The sequence below is a fragment of the Xiphophorus hellerii genome, chromosome 5, assembly GCF_003331165.1.
Source record: "Xiphophorus hellerii strain 12219 chromosome 5, Xiphophorus_hellerii-4.1, whole genome shotgun sequence".
Classification (NCBI taxonomy): Eukaryota; Metazoa; Chordata; class Actinopteri; order Cyprinodontiformes; family Poeciliidae; genus Xiphophorus; species Xiphophorus hellerii.
This window is the reverse complement of record NC_045676.1, coordinates 18,155,008-18,171,241: the sequence shown is the minus strand read 5'-3', so window position 1 is coordinate 18,171,241 and position 16,234 is coordinate 18,155,008. Positions and strand designations below refer to the sequence as shown.

Below are 16,234 nucleotides of genomic sequence, written 5' to 3'. Positions count from 1 at the left end.
CTGGGGATTAACTTTCTAAAGTCTGTCAATATTGGATGAAATTTGGTTTTAAACGAGTTTTCAATTAGAAACTTACTCTGAACCATTATCTGAACTGCCACAATCAAAGAGATTAAAACATAGATCTGCAAATGGGGAAACATTTGTCTCAGACTAAATATATGGGCCCACCAAGAATGTCATTGGGTCATCACAGAATAGAGAAACACGTATATAGTTAATCTGAATGGGTTTAAACCAGACAATGCATTTTGTCAGCTTTGCCGCAATACGCACGTAAAACAGTACAATGGTTAGAGAAAGAGTTTATTAGCTCACAGAAGAATAGATATGGTTTTCTCTGTTGTAAATCACCATTTCCTCCGCCTGATGGCAAAGCTGCCCATTGCAATCTCCAGCACAGGTTTCTGCCAACAGTCAACTTTGAAGCCTGGTTTTGTTTTGAATCATTAAGCCACTCATGCACACGCGCCCACACACACAGAGACAGTCTCTTCACTCCCTTGTTTGATACAACCAGAAAGGAATTAAAAATAAAGATCACATGACCACTTTTAAAACTCAAAGAAGTCACTTTAGGAAGTGTTTTTAGCTATAAGAAGTTTTGTACCTTAAGATTATAAACTTTGCTGCACGCTGATGTTTGAGGACAAAAGACCAAGCTAAAAATTAACAGGCAGATATTTGCAGCTGCTTTCAGTTTCTTATTAACAAAGCAGATGAAGCAGAATAAATACAGGTGAACTGAGAATTTCAACCCATCCACTACCTGCTTATCTGTGCCAGGTCAAAGGAAGCTGAAGTACCTGGAGAAAAACCAATGCACACACTGGGAGAACATGCAACTCCCAGAAAGACCCCATGCCAGGATTCAAACACAGAACCTTCTTGCTGCAAAGCAACAGTGCTACCAACTGTCCCACAGACCTGAGAACTTGCAGAAAACACACAGCCAGCATACTAGCAACACTATTCCTACCAAAGTTTTATGTTGGCTACATTACAAATATTTTTTTATAGAGCTCTTACATGATAGAACAACCCACGGTAGCACATTATAGTGAACTGAAAGGAAAAGTAGTCAGCAGTCAAGCTAAAATTTGTTAGTGGTCATGGAGGCAGCCATTTGACTTCACGCAATACAACAACCTTAAAAGAGCTACAATTAAAGTGGCCTATTCCAAGTCCAGATCTACAGTCAACTGAAAATTTGTGGCAAGACTTGAAAACTGGTTTTTATGCATTCTCTCCATCCCATCTGAGTGTTGCAAAATAGCTCTATCTCAAATCGGAAGCAAAGCTTTCAGTTTCTATATATGCAAAACTAGTAAAAGTTGTGATGATTATAAGACCAAGTATCCTTCTTCCACTTTACAGCTATGCATGATTTTGTGCTCTGTCACATCATTTTCAAAGAAGGTACATGAACATTTGTGGCTGTAGAATGATACAATGCGAGAACGTTTGAATATATGAATACTTTTTTGCAATCCACCACATATCTGTCAGTTTCAGGAGCACAGTTATTCACTTGCTCAAATGAGGAAACTTTTCACCCTCTCATTCAAGGGTCTTCTCTGAAAGTGTGCATGTTCCTGTTGAACATGTGAACAAGCGTGGGAGGAAGGGAATGTGGTCGCAGCCGCCCCAAATCAAAAACATTCAAAGCTTGTGTGTGGTTTTGTGCAAGGAGAAGTGAGGGTGACTGGAAGAAAAAGAGAAGCAGAAACCTGAATGTCATGCGCAAAGGTCCGAAAGGCACCGTCGATGCAAGGCAAAGAGTGCCAAACGGGCATGTGACGAGTTAAAAACAGAACGCTTTTGATGTCACGCGAGTGCATCGACGTCACACGTTGTGCGTTTAAGCGTGTTGATGAGTGTCAGCTTCACCCCAGCTAAGGGGTTTAAATATAGCAAGTGGGCAACAGTCCCAGCTGACTTTAACAATGCCATAGCTAGCAAGAAGACCATTCACGCCACATTAGCGCCACGCTAACGCTGAAACCGGAGAAGCGTTGAACAGAGGAAGGGAGGGGAGAGGGAAGGCCTTGGTTTCATGAACACTCAGCCACCCACATATGGCCTCTGCCAAGAGTTGAGTGGGACAACAGTGCCTTCGTGTGTGCATGTGTGTGCGTGTGTGTGTGTGTGCGTGTGTGAGAGAGACATTCCTCCGTGAGGTGGATGCCAGAGAACGAACAGAGCAGAAGACGGACCGTCCTGGGCTTGCGTGTTTCAGTGGAACTAACAAGCCCCTCGCTGTGCATGCCGTCCTCACAGCTGTAAACTTCTTGAAGATTAGATAATCAGATCTAACTGGATGTTTTGTCAAAAAAAAAAGGCAGCTTATGGCACTAGTTGGAAGCGACATGGTGAGTCGTGGGTTTGGAGACACGTGCCTGTAACTGAAAGGTCACAAGTTCGACCTGGCAACAGACATTGCCAGTTTTATTATTATTGTTTCAGTTTCTGAAAATGGGCATTCCCTTCCTGTTGAAGCATCAGACAGATATTTACATATGCTCTTTAACTATAAGGACATGTTTTTTTATTCTCTGTGAATTTAAGCAGGCTAAATGTGACAAATACGAAATAATTCAAAAATTATTTCGTATTTGTTAAATCCTAGAATAACTAAACAGCAAAAACTGAAATCTTTTCAATTTTCTCTAAAGTTAGAGAAATATGATAAAGACGGGTTACTTCCAGCATTTGAGTTAAACAGAGTCCCTTTTGGATATATATGTTAAGGCAAACATTGTTTCCTTAATTGACATTGTGAAACAAAATCAAAACTAATCAGGCAAGACATCAGGAAGAAAATATGCATATGTTTTAAATATGTTAATTTAAAGCAGTTTGAAGATACACTCGACAAATAATTCAAAAAAGTACACGCAAATTGCTAGACCTAAATAGTATGGCTTCAAAGACAATGCTACTAAATACTAAATAGGGAAATTGAAGAAAAAACTGTAAAAAATATACACTTGGTCTCAATATTGTGATAGTAAATGGAAATAATTTTTGTAATCTTCACACAACTAAAACATGAAAGGTTTATGTGTCTTCAAGTATCTGATTTAAATTTAAAAAAATGCATCTTTTCAGATGCAAAACTTTCAAATGAAATCCTAGTGATAAAAAAGGCTATAGAATGATTTAAATTTCACTTCTAGGTCTCATTAAGATAAAAAAATAAATAAATAAATAAAAAATTCAAAACTAATCTCTCCACCAGCAGAGCTGGATTCTCGTCACCAATTCGCTCTCCACAACACATGTAATTAACAAGTTCACACCTGCTGTCTGTGGGTTGTCAAATGTCATCCTGGGAAGATTAACACACAGAAAAACATAAATTCGGGCCATCACACAGGCATCATCCTGATAAATCTGACAAATAATTATTCAGTCCTCTACTGGATGAGTCGCCCAGTCTACTCATAGGAGATCAAGCAAAACGTTATTGACATCTCTGGCTGATAGTGGTGAAACTATCAAAAACAAAATGTGTAAAAATGGGTAGCAACACCTCTTATCTCCCACTTATTATTTAAGAACCAATACAAACTAACATCTTTTGTAAGGACAGTCTTAATAAATATGATGGGCTTTAGACTGAGCCATTTTTATTCAATTCAATTCAGGTTATTCATATGCCGTCAATTCACAACACGGGTGTCAAAGAACCGTAAAAAAATAATTTTGGTTCAATAATAAAGACAGAATTCAAGTCAAGTATATTCCAATTGATCATAATTATCAAACAGTGCTGTTGAGTTCAGTTTATGAGTCCAATTGATTTAAGAGTTTTCTATAAGAAAACCGAGCTGATTGCACCAAGTCATTGATTTTCAGCACTAACTTCTACTGGATGTGGAAAATTCCCCTTTATTAACTGGAAGAACACTCCAGCAGAAGCTGCTGCAGTGTTAGTGGCCATCTGACGGGGTGTTGAAGGAGCCAGAGCATGCTCACAAAAGATTACAATAAAATAAAAAATATTCACCAGAAAGATCTCCGCTGGCCAAAAGAGGTACATCTAAATGATCAGCAATCAGGCACAATATAATCAGCTGTTCACAGTGTGCATCAGATTTGCATACACCAAAGCCAGATGACACAATTTCCATCAGACAAGCTATTTTGCCTTGACTGAAATGGTAAATACTCGCTTCTTTGTTTTGTTGATATACATCAGAAATATGATAAAATTAGAACTGCTTTTTGAACCTTTGTTGACATAGCATGTCTTAGAAAACTTTCCATCATCTTCCTTTCCAATAACAGCACACTGCTCTAGTAACAAGTTTAAACACAATGGTTTAGATTCTTCTTTCAGGGTGGAATTATGCTTTCACATACAGATTTAACAGTTTTAAAAAGATGAATTAGGTTTAACAAGGGTCAAAATTATGCATATAATATATATAGCCCCAATAACATTTGAATAAACCCCCCCTTAGTTGGCTGCACCCAGACTATACATGTTTTTGTTGTCAACAAGTTTCTTGCATAATTCTGATTAGATAATTAAACACAAATTGGTCATGTAAATTGGTTGGCGTCCAGCTATGGACCCATGTTTTACACATACTGCATAGTTTTCCAATAGAGTTGAGGTTAGTGTCATTCAAATGTTAATGCCAACTTATTTCCTCCAATCTGAAGCCAGTTCAAAGGTGTGCTTGAGATCACCGTACTGTAACACCAAACTGTGTCTGCGTTTCAACCATCTGACTCAAACTAATGTTTTCAGAGGAAGGGAAAATAGTTAAAATATTCAAGAACAACTCAGAAACCATCAAAGCCTCGACCAGTCATTAACTTGAAGCTATCCACAGTGAAGAGAATTTTACGTCACTGTGGACAAAGAGGGTGACAAGCAAGTAAGAACATCCTGCTCCACAATCGACACCTTCAAGTTCAACTAATATTTTTAGCTGCCCACATGGACAAGTCAAACACGTCAATTTGCAAAAGGTTTTATGGTCAAATGGTACACAGAGCTATCTGATTACAATGTCTGAAGGGGTCAGGATGAGTCAAGTCAAATCTAAGAACACTGTACCAACAGTCAAGCATGTTGATGATAGGATGATGCTGAGGGTTTGTTTTGATACCAGTCATATGATTGTCCCTGCTCAAAGTGGATAGATCTGTGAAGATGGAAAACATTCAGTTTCATTCACATCACCTCAAATCGGCAGCTAGATGGTTGAAAGATGGACACAGCGCGGTCATTGAAGGACAAGGAAGAGGACATGGAGTTTTGTAATGGATAAAACAGGCTAAAGACAAGTTTCCAACCTCCACATTGTGGACTGTGCATAAAAGCCAAAAAATCCAGTTTAAATTAGCTGTACAGATTTTGCAGGAAGCTCATTTTCCTACAATAAAAAGTATGGTCCTGAGGATGTGTATGCACTTATTTAAACCTGTATATAACTTTGACCCATGTGGGGGTTAATTCACCCAATCACTTGTTTTTCTTTTAATCCTTTAAATTGTGAAATCCTTCCACCACTTATAATGAGGTTATAGTGATGCACATATCAAGAAAGCGGCTGCATCTGAGCTCAACACCTGAGACTAGAGCATCCTTGAATATTCCCTTCCAGGTCCCTAGACTAAGCTAGCTCCTACATTGCTCAAAAAGGGAAACGGGAATAGACACAGGGTTCCCATATGTCTTCTCCAGCCTCACTAATTCTTAGTCTATAAAACACAAACACACACACTTTCCATGATTACAGGCTTGCCCTTTCGTGGGTGTGTCTGAGAACCATTAGACCATGGCACATTGTATTGGGATGCACATAGCGAAACAAGAAGTTTAAGAAACTGTTTGAGAATATTGCCTGTACAAGTTTTTAAGCACTAATTTTCATGCACTTCTTTTCCCGATCACACGCTGCAACAATCACACAACCATACAGCCGACAACAAGTAAACTATTTGCATTTCACAGTCTAAGAGTGGATTTATGTAATTTTAGTCTCACGCTGTGAACTTTACATCTCCAACTACAGTTGGATCGTTCCTGCTGCTGCACTCATTAGGTGCAGGTGAAGCTGCATTCAAACACACCTTCTTACAAGCTGCACACTTCAAAGAACCTGTCTGCAGCAAAGACCCTCCAGATTCCAGCCTCCGGGGAATTTTTATATATGCACGTCTGTGTAGTGATATCAACAGCGCACTTGGCTTTCCTAGAATGCTCGCCTCTGAAGTGACTACATACAGCCATCTAGCTGCAGCTCTGTTCTTCAGAGGGAAACCGGGAAAAGGGATTGCAGACATCTCCCTCCGTTTCACCCCCCGTTACAACCCACACACTGCCAAGAACTCACAATGTAGCATTAAAAAAAAAAAAAAAGAGAGGAGGTACCAACAGGCAGCACTGTGTGTCTCCGCTATTGACTGTTGTGTTTGCATACAAGCTGTCGCCATCAGAGACTGGGAAAGGAGCAGAGAAGGGACAGAGCAAAACGGACGACGCTGTGTCTTTAAGCAGTAATCCCTCCATTCTCTGAGCATTTGTTGCCGGCCATCTAATGGGCGGATCGGTATAATGTCCACAAGGGCCGCTGGGAGATCCTGCACTATTAGGAGGGGGAAAAAAAGAAAAGAAAAGAAAAAGAAAGAAAGAAAAATCACAGCCATGCTCTCAAGCTGAGACTGGTCGTCCTGCTCAGTTCTTAAATAACCTTACCGAGGCAGGCGCAGAAAATTAAAGACGCTCTGATTTAGCATTTCAAAAGGGGAGGAACTGGGCTCATTGCAGCAACAAAAGGGTTGACAATGTTGACATTCCCAACGTGTATCCTTTGGTGTTTTTCTAAAAGGAAACTGGAGCTTGCCCACAGGGGATGTGGTGTGAACAGGGAATGCTGCACAGTGTGTGTCTTTCATGCAATCTGCTGCCATCAAACACACGGCAATAAAATCTGATCACTTAAAGATCTGATCAACAGTAAACAGTGAGCCAAAATAGCATCAACCATCCTCCATATGTTACCACTGCCCCCTACCAACAGGAAACTACTGTAGCACCGTTAATGTATTGGATCTGCTGCATTTATTTCCTACAGACAAAAACCTAATGTTATGAAATAATCTAAAGTTTTCCCAGTAATAAAAAAAAAAACCCTAAAATGTTTTACTAAAGATTGGATATATTCTGAAAGAAAAGAGTTAGTGACAGAGCTCGGATGCAAACAGGTGGCTGCAATTGAGTGCTCTCTGTGGAAACTGTTGATTTTTGAGAGAATGTTACAAAGGTTAGAGAGTGCTGGCTGGAGTAAACTACTGCTGCTTCAGAGCAAGGAAACAATGTTGCAACCCTCCTGCAGCTGGCCTGTCTTGCAGAACAACTTCCACCCCGTAACAAACAACCAGAAAAGGAGAAGTTCTCTTCTCATGCAAATTGTCAACCCCCTCCTCCAGACGCTGTTAACAAGTTTCTGAGCTGTAAAAAAAAAAAAAAGAAAAGAAAGAAAGAAAAATCAGAACCGCTTTCCAAAACTTTCAGGCTGCCTTTCCACTGATCAGCTGTCATCTCCCAACGAGAAGGAGCTGATGTTGCTGTGTAAACTGATGCAGTTCTGTTTTTAAAAAAGTAAACTGTGCGTTTAGGGAGCAATTCTCTTCGCTCAGTGAGCATGTCAACAAGTTTACACTCATGGAAAAGGTTGCAACGCTGCAGATTGTTAGTGGGGATTCTAAAAAGAGATGCAGAGTAAATTAAACAGCGTGTGCAGTATTTAACAGAGTTGCACTGACTGCACGCTGAAGTCCTTACCGCTATGAGCGTGTTGTTCCTCTGCTCCGTGGAGGACGCCGAGTCCGGGTCCTGCTGCTGCTGCTTGATTTGGGGCTGCTTACTGCCGCCACCGCCGACCGACTTCTTGGCCCTCTGCTCCAGGGTCCGCTGGTACAGGTTGACGGTGTCCCTGCGCTCCAGCTCCAGCTGCTCGGAGTGCGCTTGCTGGTACCTGTTCTCGCAAATGGTGTGGTGTCTCCGGCAGCCCTCTATCCGCTGCCTCAGCCTCTCCACTACCGTGCTGTGCTTAGGTATGCCCACCGCTCCGGCGGGCACCACGCTGCCGCTGGCCGGGTTCATGCTGTTGTTGATGCAGATACTGCCGTTGGGTCCGACAGCGGGGGAGGCGAAGTCCCCCATCACCGCGCCGAGGGGCTGCTATTTTGGAAGAACTTTTCTCCCAGTCAGGCTCTCCTCCGCCACCTCCTCTTGAGTCCTCCGGCCACCTCCACCTCTCTGTGTCCTCCCGGTCTGCGCGTGTCTTCCGGAGGGTGCGAGCGACAAGCAGCAGCCGAGGCAGCCGAACACCGCGAGGGTTTAAAGGGCTGCCAGCCACGGAGGAGTCGCGACCGACCGAGTCTCCGGCTCTAAACCAACACAAATACCGCTCAACCTGAGTGAAACGTAAAACAAGCTCATAACTGCATTAAGCAATACAGCTGCTGCCACGCTGCTAACAAAAACAATAACACCAACTCCGGGGGTAAAAGCGATAAAGCGACAGTATAAGGGTTAGTCTCCGGTCATATGTACACAGACCGTCCCGCAGAGGAGCCGCGGCGGCGGCGGCAGCAGCAACGGTCCTGTCGCTGCTCTACACTGTTGTCCTTGGAGAAAAAGTTTTGCTGTCTAAACCGAGCAGGCTCCGGAGTTTCCCAGTGAACTTGCATCTCATATGTTCCTGGTTTGAAAGAAATCCCGGTGAATAATATGGTGCCGAGTTAGTAAAAGAGCACAAGCGCCCTCGGTAGTCCGTTTGTGAGGCAACTAGAGTTTAACAGACGGCGCAAAACGCGGATATGAGAACCAGGGGCGGAAGTCTGCAGTCAGTGGCTCCAGGCTGCCACCATCAAATCAGGTCCGCTTCTTCACCATGCCAGCAGAGTGATATAGAGTTGAGTAAAAACCAGCGAGCGGCTGTGAGAAGCCGCGCTGATGGACACCCCGAAAACCCGGAGTAGAGTAAAGGGGGAGAACCTCCTCAAGGACCGGGCTTCGGTTCCACCTACCACCGTTTCTGTTTATACCAGGAGCGGAGAGCTCAACGCACAGCAAACTGGGAAAATACACGCACAATGAAAGAGCAGGCAATTGTTTTAAAAATGAGAAAATTCCAACATGGAAAAACGATTTATATAAATAAATAGATACATTTTCTCCTCAGATTTCAATGACAATTAGATTACCTTTTCAGTATAAATAAAGGAAAATATATATTTTTAAATATTCCACTTTCACAATGACTACATGGACAAACAAAAAGAAAAATTAAAATCCTGATAAAATTGATCTGAAAAACCTCAAGGTTGTTTAAAAAAATACTGAAAAGAAAAAAAAAATCCCAGTAGAAATTTGCGCGTTTCTTTTTTTCTTGTTTTTTTACTGAGATTTTTTAGCAAAATATAAAAAATAAAGAAAAGCATAGGTATTATTATTATTATTATTATTATTATTATACAATAATGACAAAGACACCTCTGTTTTTCCTTTACATTTGAATCTTAATGAGATTTTCATATGAATAAATACATTATATTGTTAGAATAATAATAATTCACTTAACTAGATGCAAAATACAGATACACAATACATAGACGCGCAGCGGTAATAATGAAACTAAAGATTATCAATAAATTTATCAAGTAATAAATCAAAGTGTTTTGAATAAAGTAAAAAATAAATATGATAACAAATATAAATATATATACCAAAGGAATATAAATCCCAGATAATTTGAATATAATCAGAAAATCAAACCACAAAACTTCATTTTGAAAAAACATACTTGAAGGAATTTTGCGAAATAAAAACGTGAAATGATGTCATAACTCATAAAGGACAATATATCAGGAAAAGACATCACACCCAGGTTACATTTTAAGTAACTGTGGATACAGAGATGACAGGCAAGAGTTGCTGCATTTGTTTGGAGTTTCTTTAGGAAGCTACATTTTAATTTCCAAACTTATTTGCTTGTATTTATCCTGGCTCCTCTGGCAGAGATCTCACTCTGAGCACATTCTTGAAACAGAAGAACATTTTGTGTTTCTTTCTGAGGAAAACCTTTCAAAACCGAATTTGACAAAAACATGTTCCTGCAGAACAAACAAAAAGGCCACTGGAATGCTTGCAGATGAATGTTAATAACTCTATTTTTGCCTTTTTTTTCACTATTACTTGGACAATTTCATTGTTATTTGTAACTTCTATCTGACCCTTTTATCAATTTGAGACTCACCATCAACTAGAGAGAGACAATGCTTTCCATTGGGATTTTTTTTTAAGCTCTTTCCACAGTTGAAAGGTTTTTAAAAATATCACTGCAGAGTGCATAAAGTGCATCATTTCAATGACAAATCTCAGTCAGCATTGAGTCAGCGTCTGAGAATGTAGATATCTTTATAACAGAAAAATGATTAGCAAGATATTTTAAGAAAAGTTTTCTCATCTACAGTATACAGTGAAATATTTATGTGGCTGTTGAATCACACCTGGAATGATTTTAGTAGGAAAATTATCTTCTTCATTTTTATTGACAGGTAATGACCATCCTGGAGTGAGTAGCTACGTCAGTTAGTTGCTGTGATTAATTGTTTGGATGTGTATTTGAGTGGTAATGTGTGAGTGTACTTCCTGAAATCCCACAATCAGATGAGTGTGTTGAAGATGTGCTTCTGTCCATCACGTTGTTATCTGAAGACATAATGGATTCATTCTGCATAATACACCAGTCAAAAATAAAAGTTACAGTGGAACAAACTAGTTTACAATAAAAAGGCATTTCAACTCTTTTAGCAAGTGACAGAAAGTTATGAGAGTTTCAAAGATGTTGGTCTTTGTTTCTGTGAATGGATGAAGATCACAAAATTTACATCAGCATGAGAAACAATTTCTTATGGTAACATTAGCATTATGATTCCTTATGGTTCAACACTTTGATTCACAAGCAATTTAAAAAAATTAAAACATTTTAAATGTAAAGAAATGTTTTTAAGTGTGATTTACAATGGAGTACTGTTTAATTGTAGATATCTCATCAAAGGTGGTGGTCTGCATTGTGCAAAATATTATCACCCCATTTGGTTATGTTACAACCACCACTGTCACGCTATTTTATTTATATTTGATGTGATAGATCAATTCAAGCTAGTGCATATTTAGGAAGTGAAAGATAAATAATGTATGGTTTTAAACATTTTTGCCAATCTGAAAAGGGTGGTATGCATATGTATTTTACCCTCTTTACTCTGGTTTCCTAAATAATACACCGTGCAATCAGTCGCTTTGGAAGTCAGTTAAATAATAAACAGAATCCATGCATGTAAGTTAGTATCAGTGTGAGTTGAGCTTTTCAGAGAAGGCCTCAGAAGTTTGTTGGGGAACATTATTATACAAACAGTACCATAAAGACCAAGGAAGACGACAGACAGGCCAGGGAGAAAGCTGTGTAGACGTTTAAACCCCCAATTCTGGTGGGAGGATTTTAAGATGACAACAACTAAATATATATATATATTTCCTGAGCTTTATTCTGGCACAAGTGGCTTTTATTTACAGTGATCAGACAAGAAATGGGCACCAAGAGTTGGGAAGAAGATATTATAAGAAGACCAAACTTTGAGTATCGAATCCCAGACAGTTTCTGTGAGGACAAACAGCGTACTTAAGTCTTCGCTCTACCACACACCACCACAACAGGACAACCATTACTCAGACATTCCTCAATCCTGGAACTTTATGCAAGATTGGACAAGGACAAAGTCATTGTGGAAAACCCTAAGTAGTTGGATTTAAAATTTGACATCACATAAGCAATGTTGAAGACATACCCAAACTTATTAGTTTGGACAGATGAAGCCAAACTGGAATTTAAAACAAAAATTGTGTGTTGTGGTTGTGAACGAATAAGACTGCACATTACACAGATAACACCATCATATCATATATTGTTTCATTGGAAGCATTATGCTGTGTGGATATTGTTCCTCAGCAGGTGTAGGATCTTTCATCAGAGCTGATGGGAAGGTGGAAGGAGTTAAGTAGAAAAAAATCTTGGTAGAACATGTAAGAGGGGACAACACATTTAGACTGAGATGGAAGTTCCTCTTCTACAGTGGTTTAAATACACATTTGTCCTTGTATTCAACTCACACAATGTCTAGATATGAGCCTAAATAAATAGGAAAGACTTGAAAAATGATATTTACAGATATTCTTCATCAAACCTAAGAGATTTTAAGCTGTTTTGGTAAGAAGAATGGACAAAGATTTCAGCTTCTGTATGTGCGTACTGCAATGAAAGCTTTATGAAACATTGACTAAATAAAAATGCACAAAATGGTTTTCAAATTAATTTGTTTAAAAACATACATAAAACCATGCACTATTTTATTCATACCTTCAATGTGCATGTTACTGTCTCTTGGACTGTCCCAGTGAAACACATGGTAGTTTATGGTTGTACTCTGACAAAATTTAGACAAGTTTTCAAAAGTGTTGTAAATGCAGTTGACAGACACAAATTAGCAAAGGTCTAAGCAAATGTAAGAATTGTCATTTGATCATTTCTTTGAGCATCCCCATCATCACCAGAAACATCACAAGTGTGGACACATGTTCTCATGCGCACACATGACACTTCCCCCATGTTATGTCATGTCACAGAACAACTCCCTCTCTCCTCCATTCATGACGTGCCTCTCTCTGTCATTTTTATTTTTATCTGCTGTGTCATGTGGGAGTTCTGAGCTACATCCCCGACTGTTCAGGCCATATGTGCCCGCCTGTCTCTTTCTAGCCATCCCACCAACACACACACGCACACACATGCTGCCATTCACCCGCTCACATACCGCACACTGACAGACATAAGCACATACACAGTCCCTCTGTCTGCATGGCAATTAAACACGAACAGCATGTGTCTGTGGTTCTTATTCATTTCCTTTTTCTGCTTCAGAGGTTAAAGATTCTGGGACTCTCGGATGGACAAGTCAAGATAGCTACAACCACAAATGGGCTTTCTGATCTTTGTACTGTTAAAGTACAAATGGCGTCTGCCGGGTGCTTAACATCTCTGATGGCACGGATGACATCTTAGCAATCAAAAATGTTTCTTCAAGTCCGCCTACAATGTTTTGAGTCAAGCTTGTCCAATAAGAGAACTCCCACTGTGACATAATTAGAGTCATCACAAAATGTAGTCTACAGTATGCACATGAACATTGTTGGTTAAAACCAAACAAAAAGTTACCAGGATGCCACCTAAATATTCCACTGTCAACTCTAACTGGTATTAAGAAGAAAATGGAGAGTGAATGCAAGTGACAGCAATTCAGTCACAAAGTGGTAGGCTTCCTAACTTTACATGGGCTTCAGAAAAGCTTCAAAATTGGTGCAGGGAAAAGTTTTAATAAGTTTCCAAAGCGATGCAGCTGCATCCAAGACTTACATCTACAAATGCAAAGTGTTGGATGCAGGAGGGTAAAGCTCACAGCCTCTGGCCTCTAAATCAGTGCAGACAGGTTCTCACAGGTGATTAATAAAGCTACTCTACATGACAATCCAACGGACAAGTCTGGAGTTGGCAGCTTTTAGGAGAACAGCCCTTCCCTGAATGCATTGTGTTGAGTGTAAATTTGGATCATGTTGTGGGATTGCCAGGCCTAACCTGCTAGTCCAAATGAAAGGACATTTTTGATATTAAGATATTTTGGACAATGCTCCTAACTTTGTCGGGGGGCAGCGTGGGGATGGCCCCTTCTTGTACGAACATGACTTGTCAATTGTGCTCAAAGTAAAGTCCATAAACACATGGATGAGCAGGTTTAGTGTGGGCTTAATTGGACCTAAGCCCAATTGAACATCTTTGTGATAAATCAGAGTGGAGACTGTGAACCAGGCCTTCTTGTCCAACATCAGTGTTTGAGGTCACCAAAGGTATACTAGAAGAATGGAGAAAATCCCCAAAACACACTTTGAAAATCTTCCGAACTGTTATAGATGCACAGTGTGAGCTGGAATCATATTATACCTGATGGATTACGAAGACCCCAATGATGAAGGAAAACTTTGGACTTGGTGTTCCCTCGCCCGGACGCGGGTCACCGGGGCCCCACTCTGGAGCCAGGCCTGGAGGGGGGGCACGATGGCGAGCGTCTGGTGGCCGGGCTTTTACCCATGGAGCCCGGCCGGGCTCAGCCCGAAGAGGAAACATGGGCCCCCCCTCCCATGGGCCCACCACCCGTGGGAGGGGCCAAAGGGGTCGGGTGCAGTGTGGGATGGGTGGCAGCAGAGGGAGGGGACCCTGGCGGTCCGATCCTCGGTTGCAGAAACTGGCTCTTGGGACGTGGAATGTCACCTCTCTGGTGGGGAAGGAGCCGGAGCTAGTGCGTGAGGTCGAGAGGTTCCGGCTAGAAATAGTCGGTCTCACCTCGACGCACGGCTCTGGTTCTGGAACCAGTCTCCTTGAGAGGGGCTGGACATACTTCCACTCTGGAGTTGCCCAAGGTGAGAGGCGTCGGGCAGGAGTGGGCATACTTGTTGCTCCCCATCTCGGCGCCTGTACGTTGGGGTTTACCCCGGTGAATGAGAGGGTAGCATCCCTCCGCCTACGGGTGGGGGGACGGGTTCTGACTGTCGTTTGTGCTTACGGGCCGAACGACAGTTCAGATTACCCACCCTTTTTGGAGTCCTTAGAGGGGGTACTGGAGAGTGCTCCTCCTGGGGACTCCCTTGTTCTGCTGGGGGACTTCAACGCTCACGTGGGCAATGACAGTGAGACCTGGAGGGGCGTGGTTGGGAGGAACGGCCCGCCCGACCTGAACTCGAGCGGTGTTCTGTTGCTGGACTTCTGTGCTCGCCATGGATTGTCCATAACGAACACCATGTTCAAGCATAAGGGTGTCCATATGTGCACTTGGCACCAGGACACCCTAGGCCGCAGTTCGATGATCGACTTTGTCATCGTCTCATCGGATCTGCGGCCGTATGTCTTGGACACTCGGGTGAAGAGAGGTGCGGAGCTGTCCACTGACCACTACCTGGTGGTGAGTTGGCTCCGGTGGTGGGGGCGAAAGCCGGTCAGACCTGGCAGGCCCAAACGTGTTGTGAGGGTCTGCTGGGAACGTCTGGCGGAATCCCCTGTGAGACGGAGCTTTAACTCCCATCTCCGGCAAAACTTCGAACACGTCCCGGGGGAGGTGGGGGACATGGAGTCTGAGTGGACCGTGTTCCGTGCCTCCATTGTCGAGGCGGCCGATCGGAGCTGTGGCCGCAAGGTTGTCGGTGCCTGTCGCGGCGGCAACCCTCGAACCCGCTGGTGGACACCTTCGGTGAGGGATGCCGTCAGGCTGAAGAAGGAGTCCTATCGGGCCTTTTTGGCCTGTGGGACTCCGGAAGCAGCTGATGGGTACCGGCGGGCGAAGCGGCATGCGGCTCGGGCGGTTGCTGAGGCAAAAACTCGGGCGTGGGAGGAGTTTGGAGAGGCCATGGAGAAAGACTTCCGTACGGCTTCGAGGCGATTCTGGTCCACCATCCGGCGTCTCAGGGGGGGGAAGCGGTGCAGCACCAACACTGTTTATAGTGGGGATGGTGTGCTGCTGACCTCTACTCGGGACGTTGTGGGCCGGTGGGCAGAGTACTTCGAAGACCTCCTCAATCCCACCAACATGCCTTCCACTGAGGAAGCGGAGCCTGGGGACTCTGGGTTGGGCTCTCCAATCTCTGGGGGCGAGGTCGCCGAGGTGGTTAAAAAGCTCCTCGGTGGCAGGGCCCCGGGGGTGGATGAGATCCGCCCGGAGTTCCTTAAGGCTCTGGATGTTGTAGGGTTGTGTTGGTTGACGCGACTCTGCAATGTCGCATGGACATCGGGGGCAGTTCCCCTGGATTGGCAGACTGGGGTGGTGGTCCCCCTGTTTAAAAAGGGGGACCGGAGGGTGTGCTCCAATTATAGAGGGGTCACACTCTTAAGCCTCCCTGGCAAGGTCTATTCAGGGGTCCTGGAGAGGAGGGTCCGTCGGATAGTCGAACCTCGGATTCAGGAAGAGCAGTGTGGTTTTCGTCCTGGTCGTGGAACGCTGGACCAGCTCTACACCCTCGGCAGGGTCCTGGAGGGTGCATGGGAGTTCGCCCAACCAGTCTACATGTGTTTTGTGGACTTGGAGAAGGCGTTCGACCGTGTCCCTC

General features: G+C 42.7%; 1 protein-coding gene across 1 annotated transcript in view; it reads right to left on the bottom strand.

The window, feature by feature from the left end:
• maml3 (mastermind-like transcriptional coactivator 3) overlaps nucleotides 1-8,188 on the bottom strand; it is a 116,429-nt gene extending 108,241 nt beyond the window's left edge. Inside the window, exon 1 of the mRNA XM_032562685.1 lies at nucleotides 7,808-8,188. Within this exon, the coding sequence (XP_032418576.1) occupies nucleotides 7,808-8,188 (381 nt within the window). The remainder of the gene's footprint in view (nucleotides 1-7,807) is intronic.
• Between the last annotated feature and the right edge of the window lie 8,046 nt (nucleotides 8,189-16,234).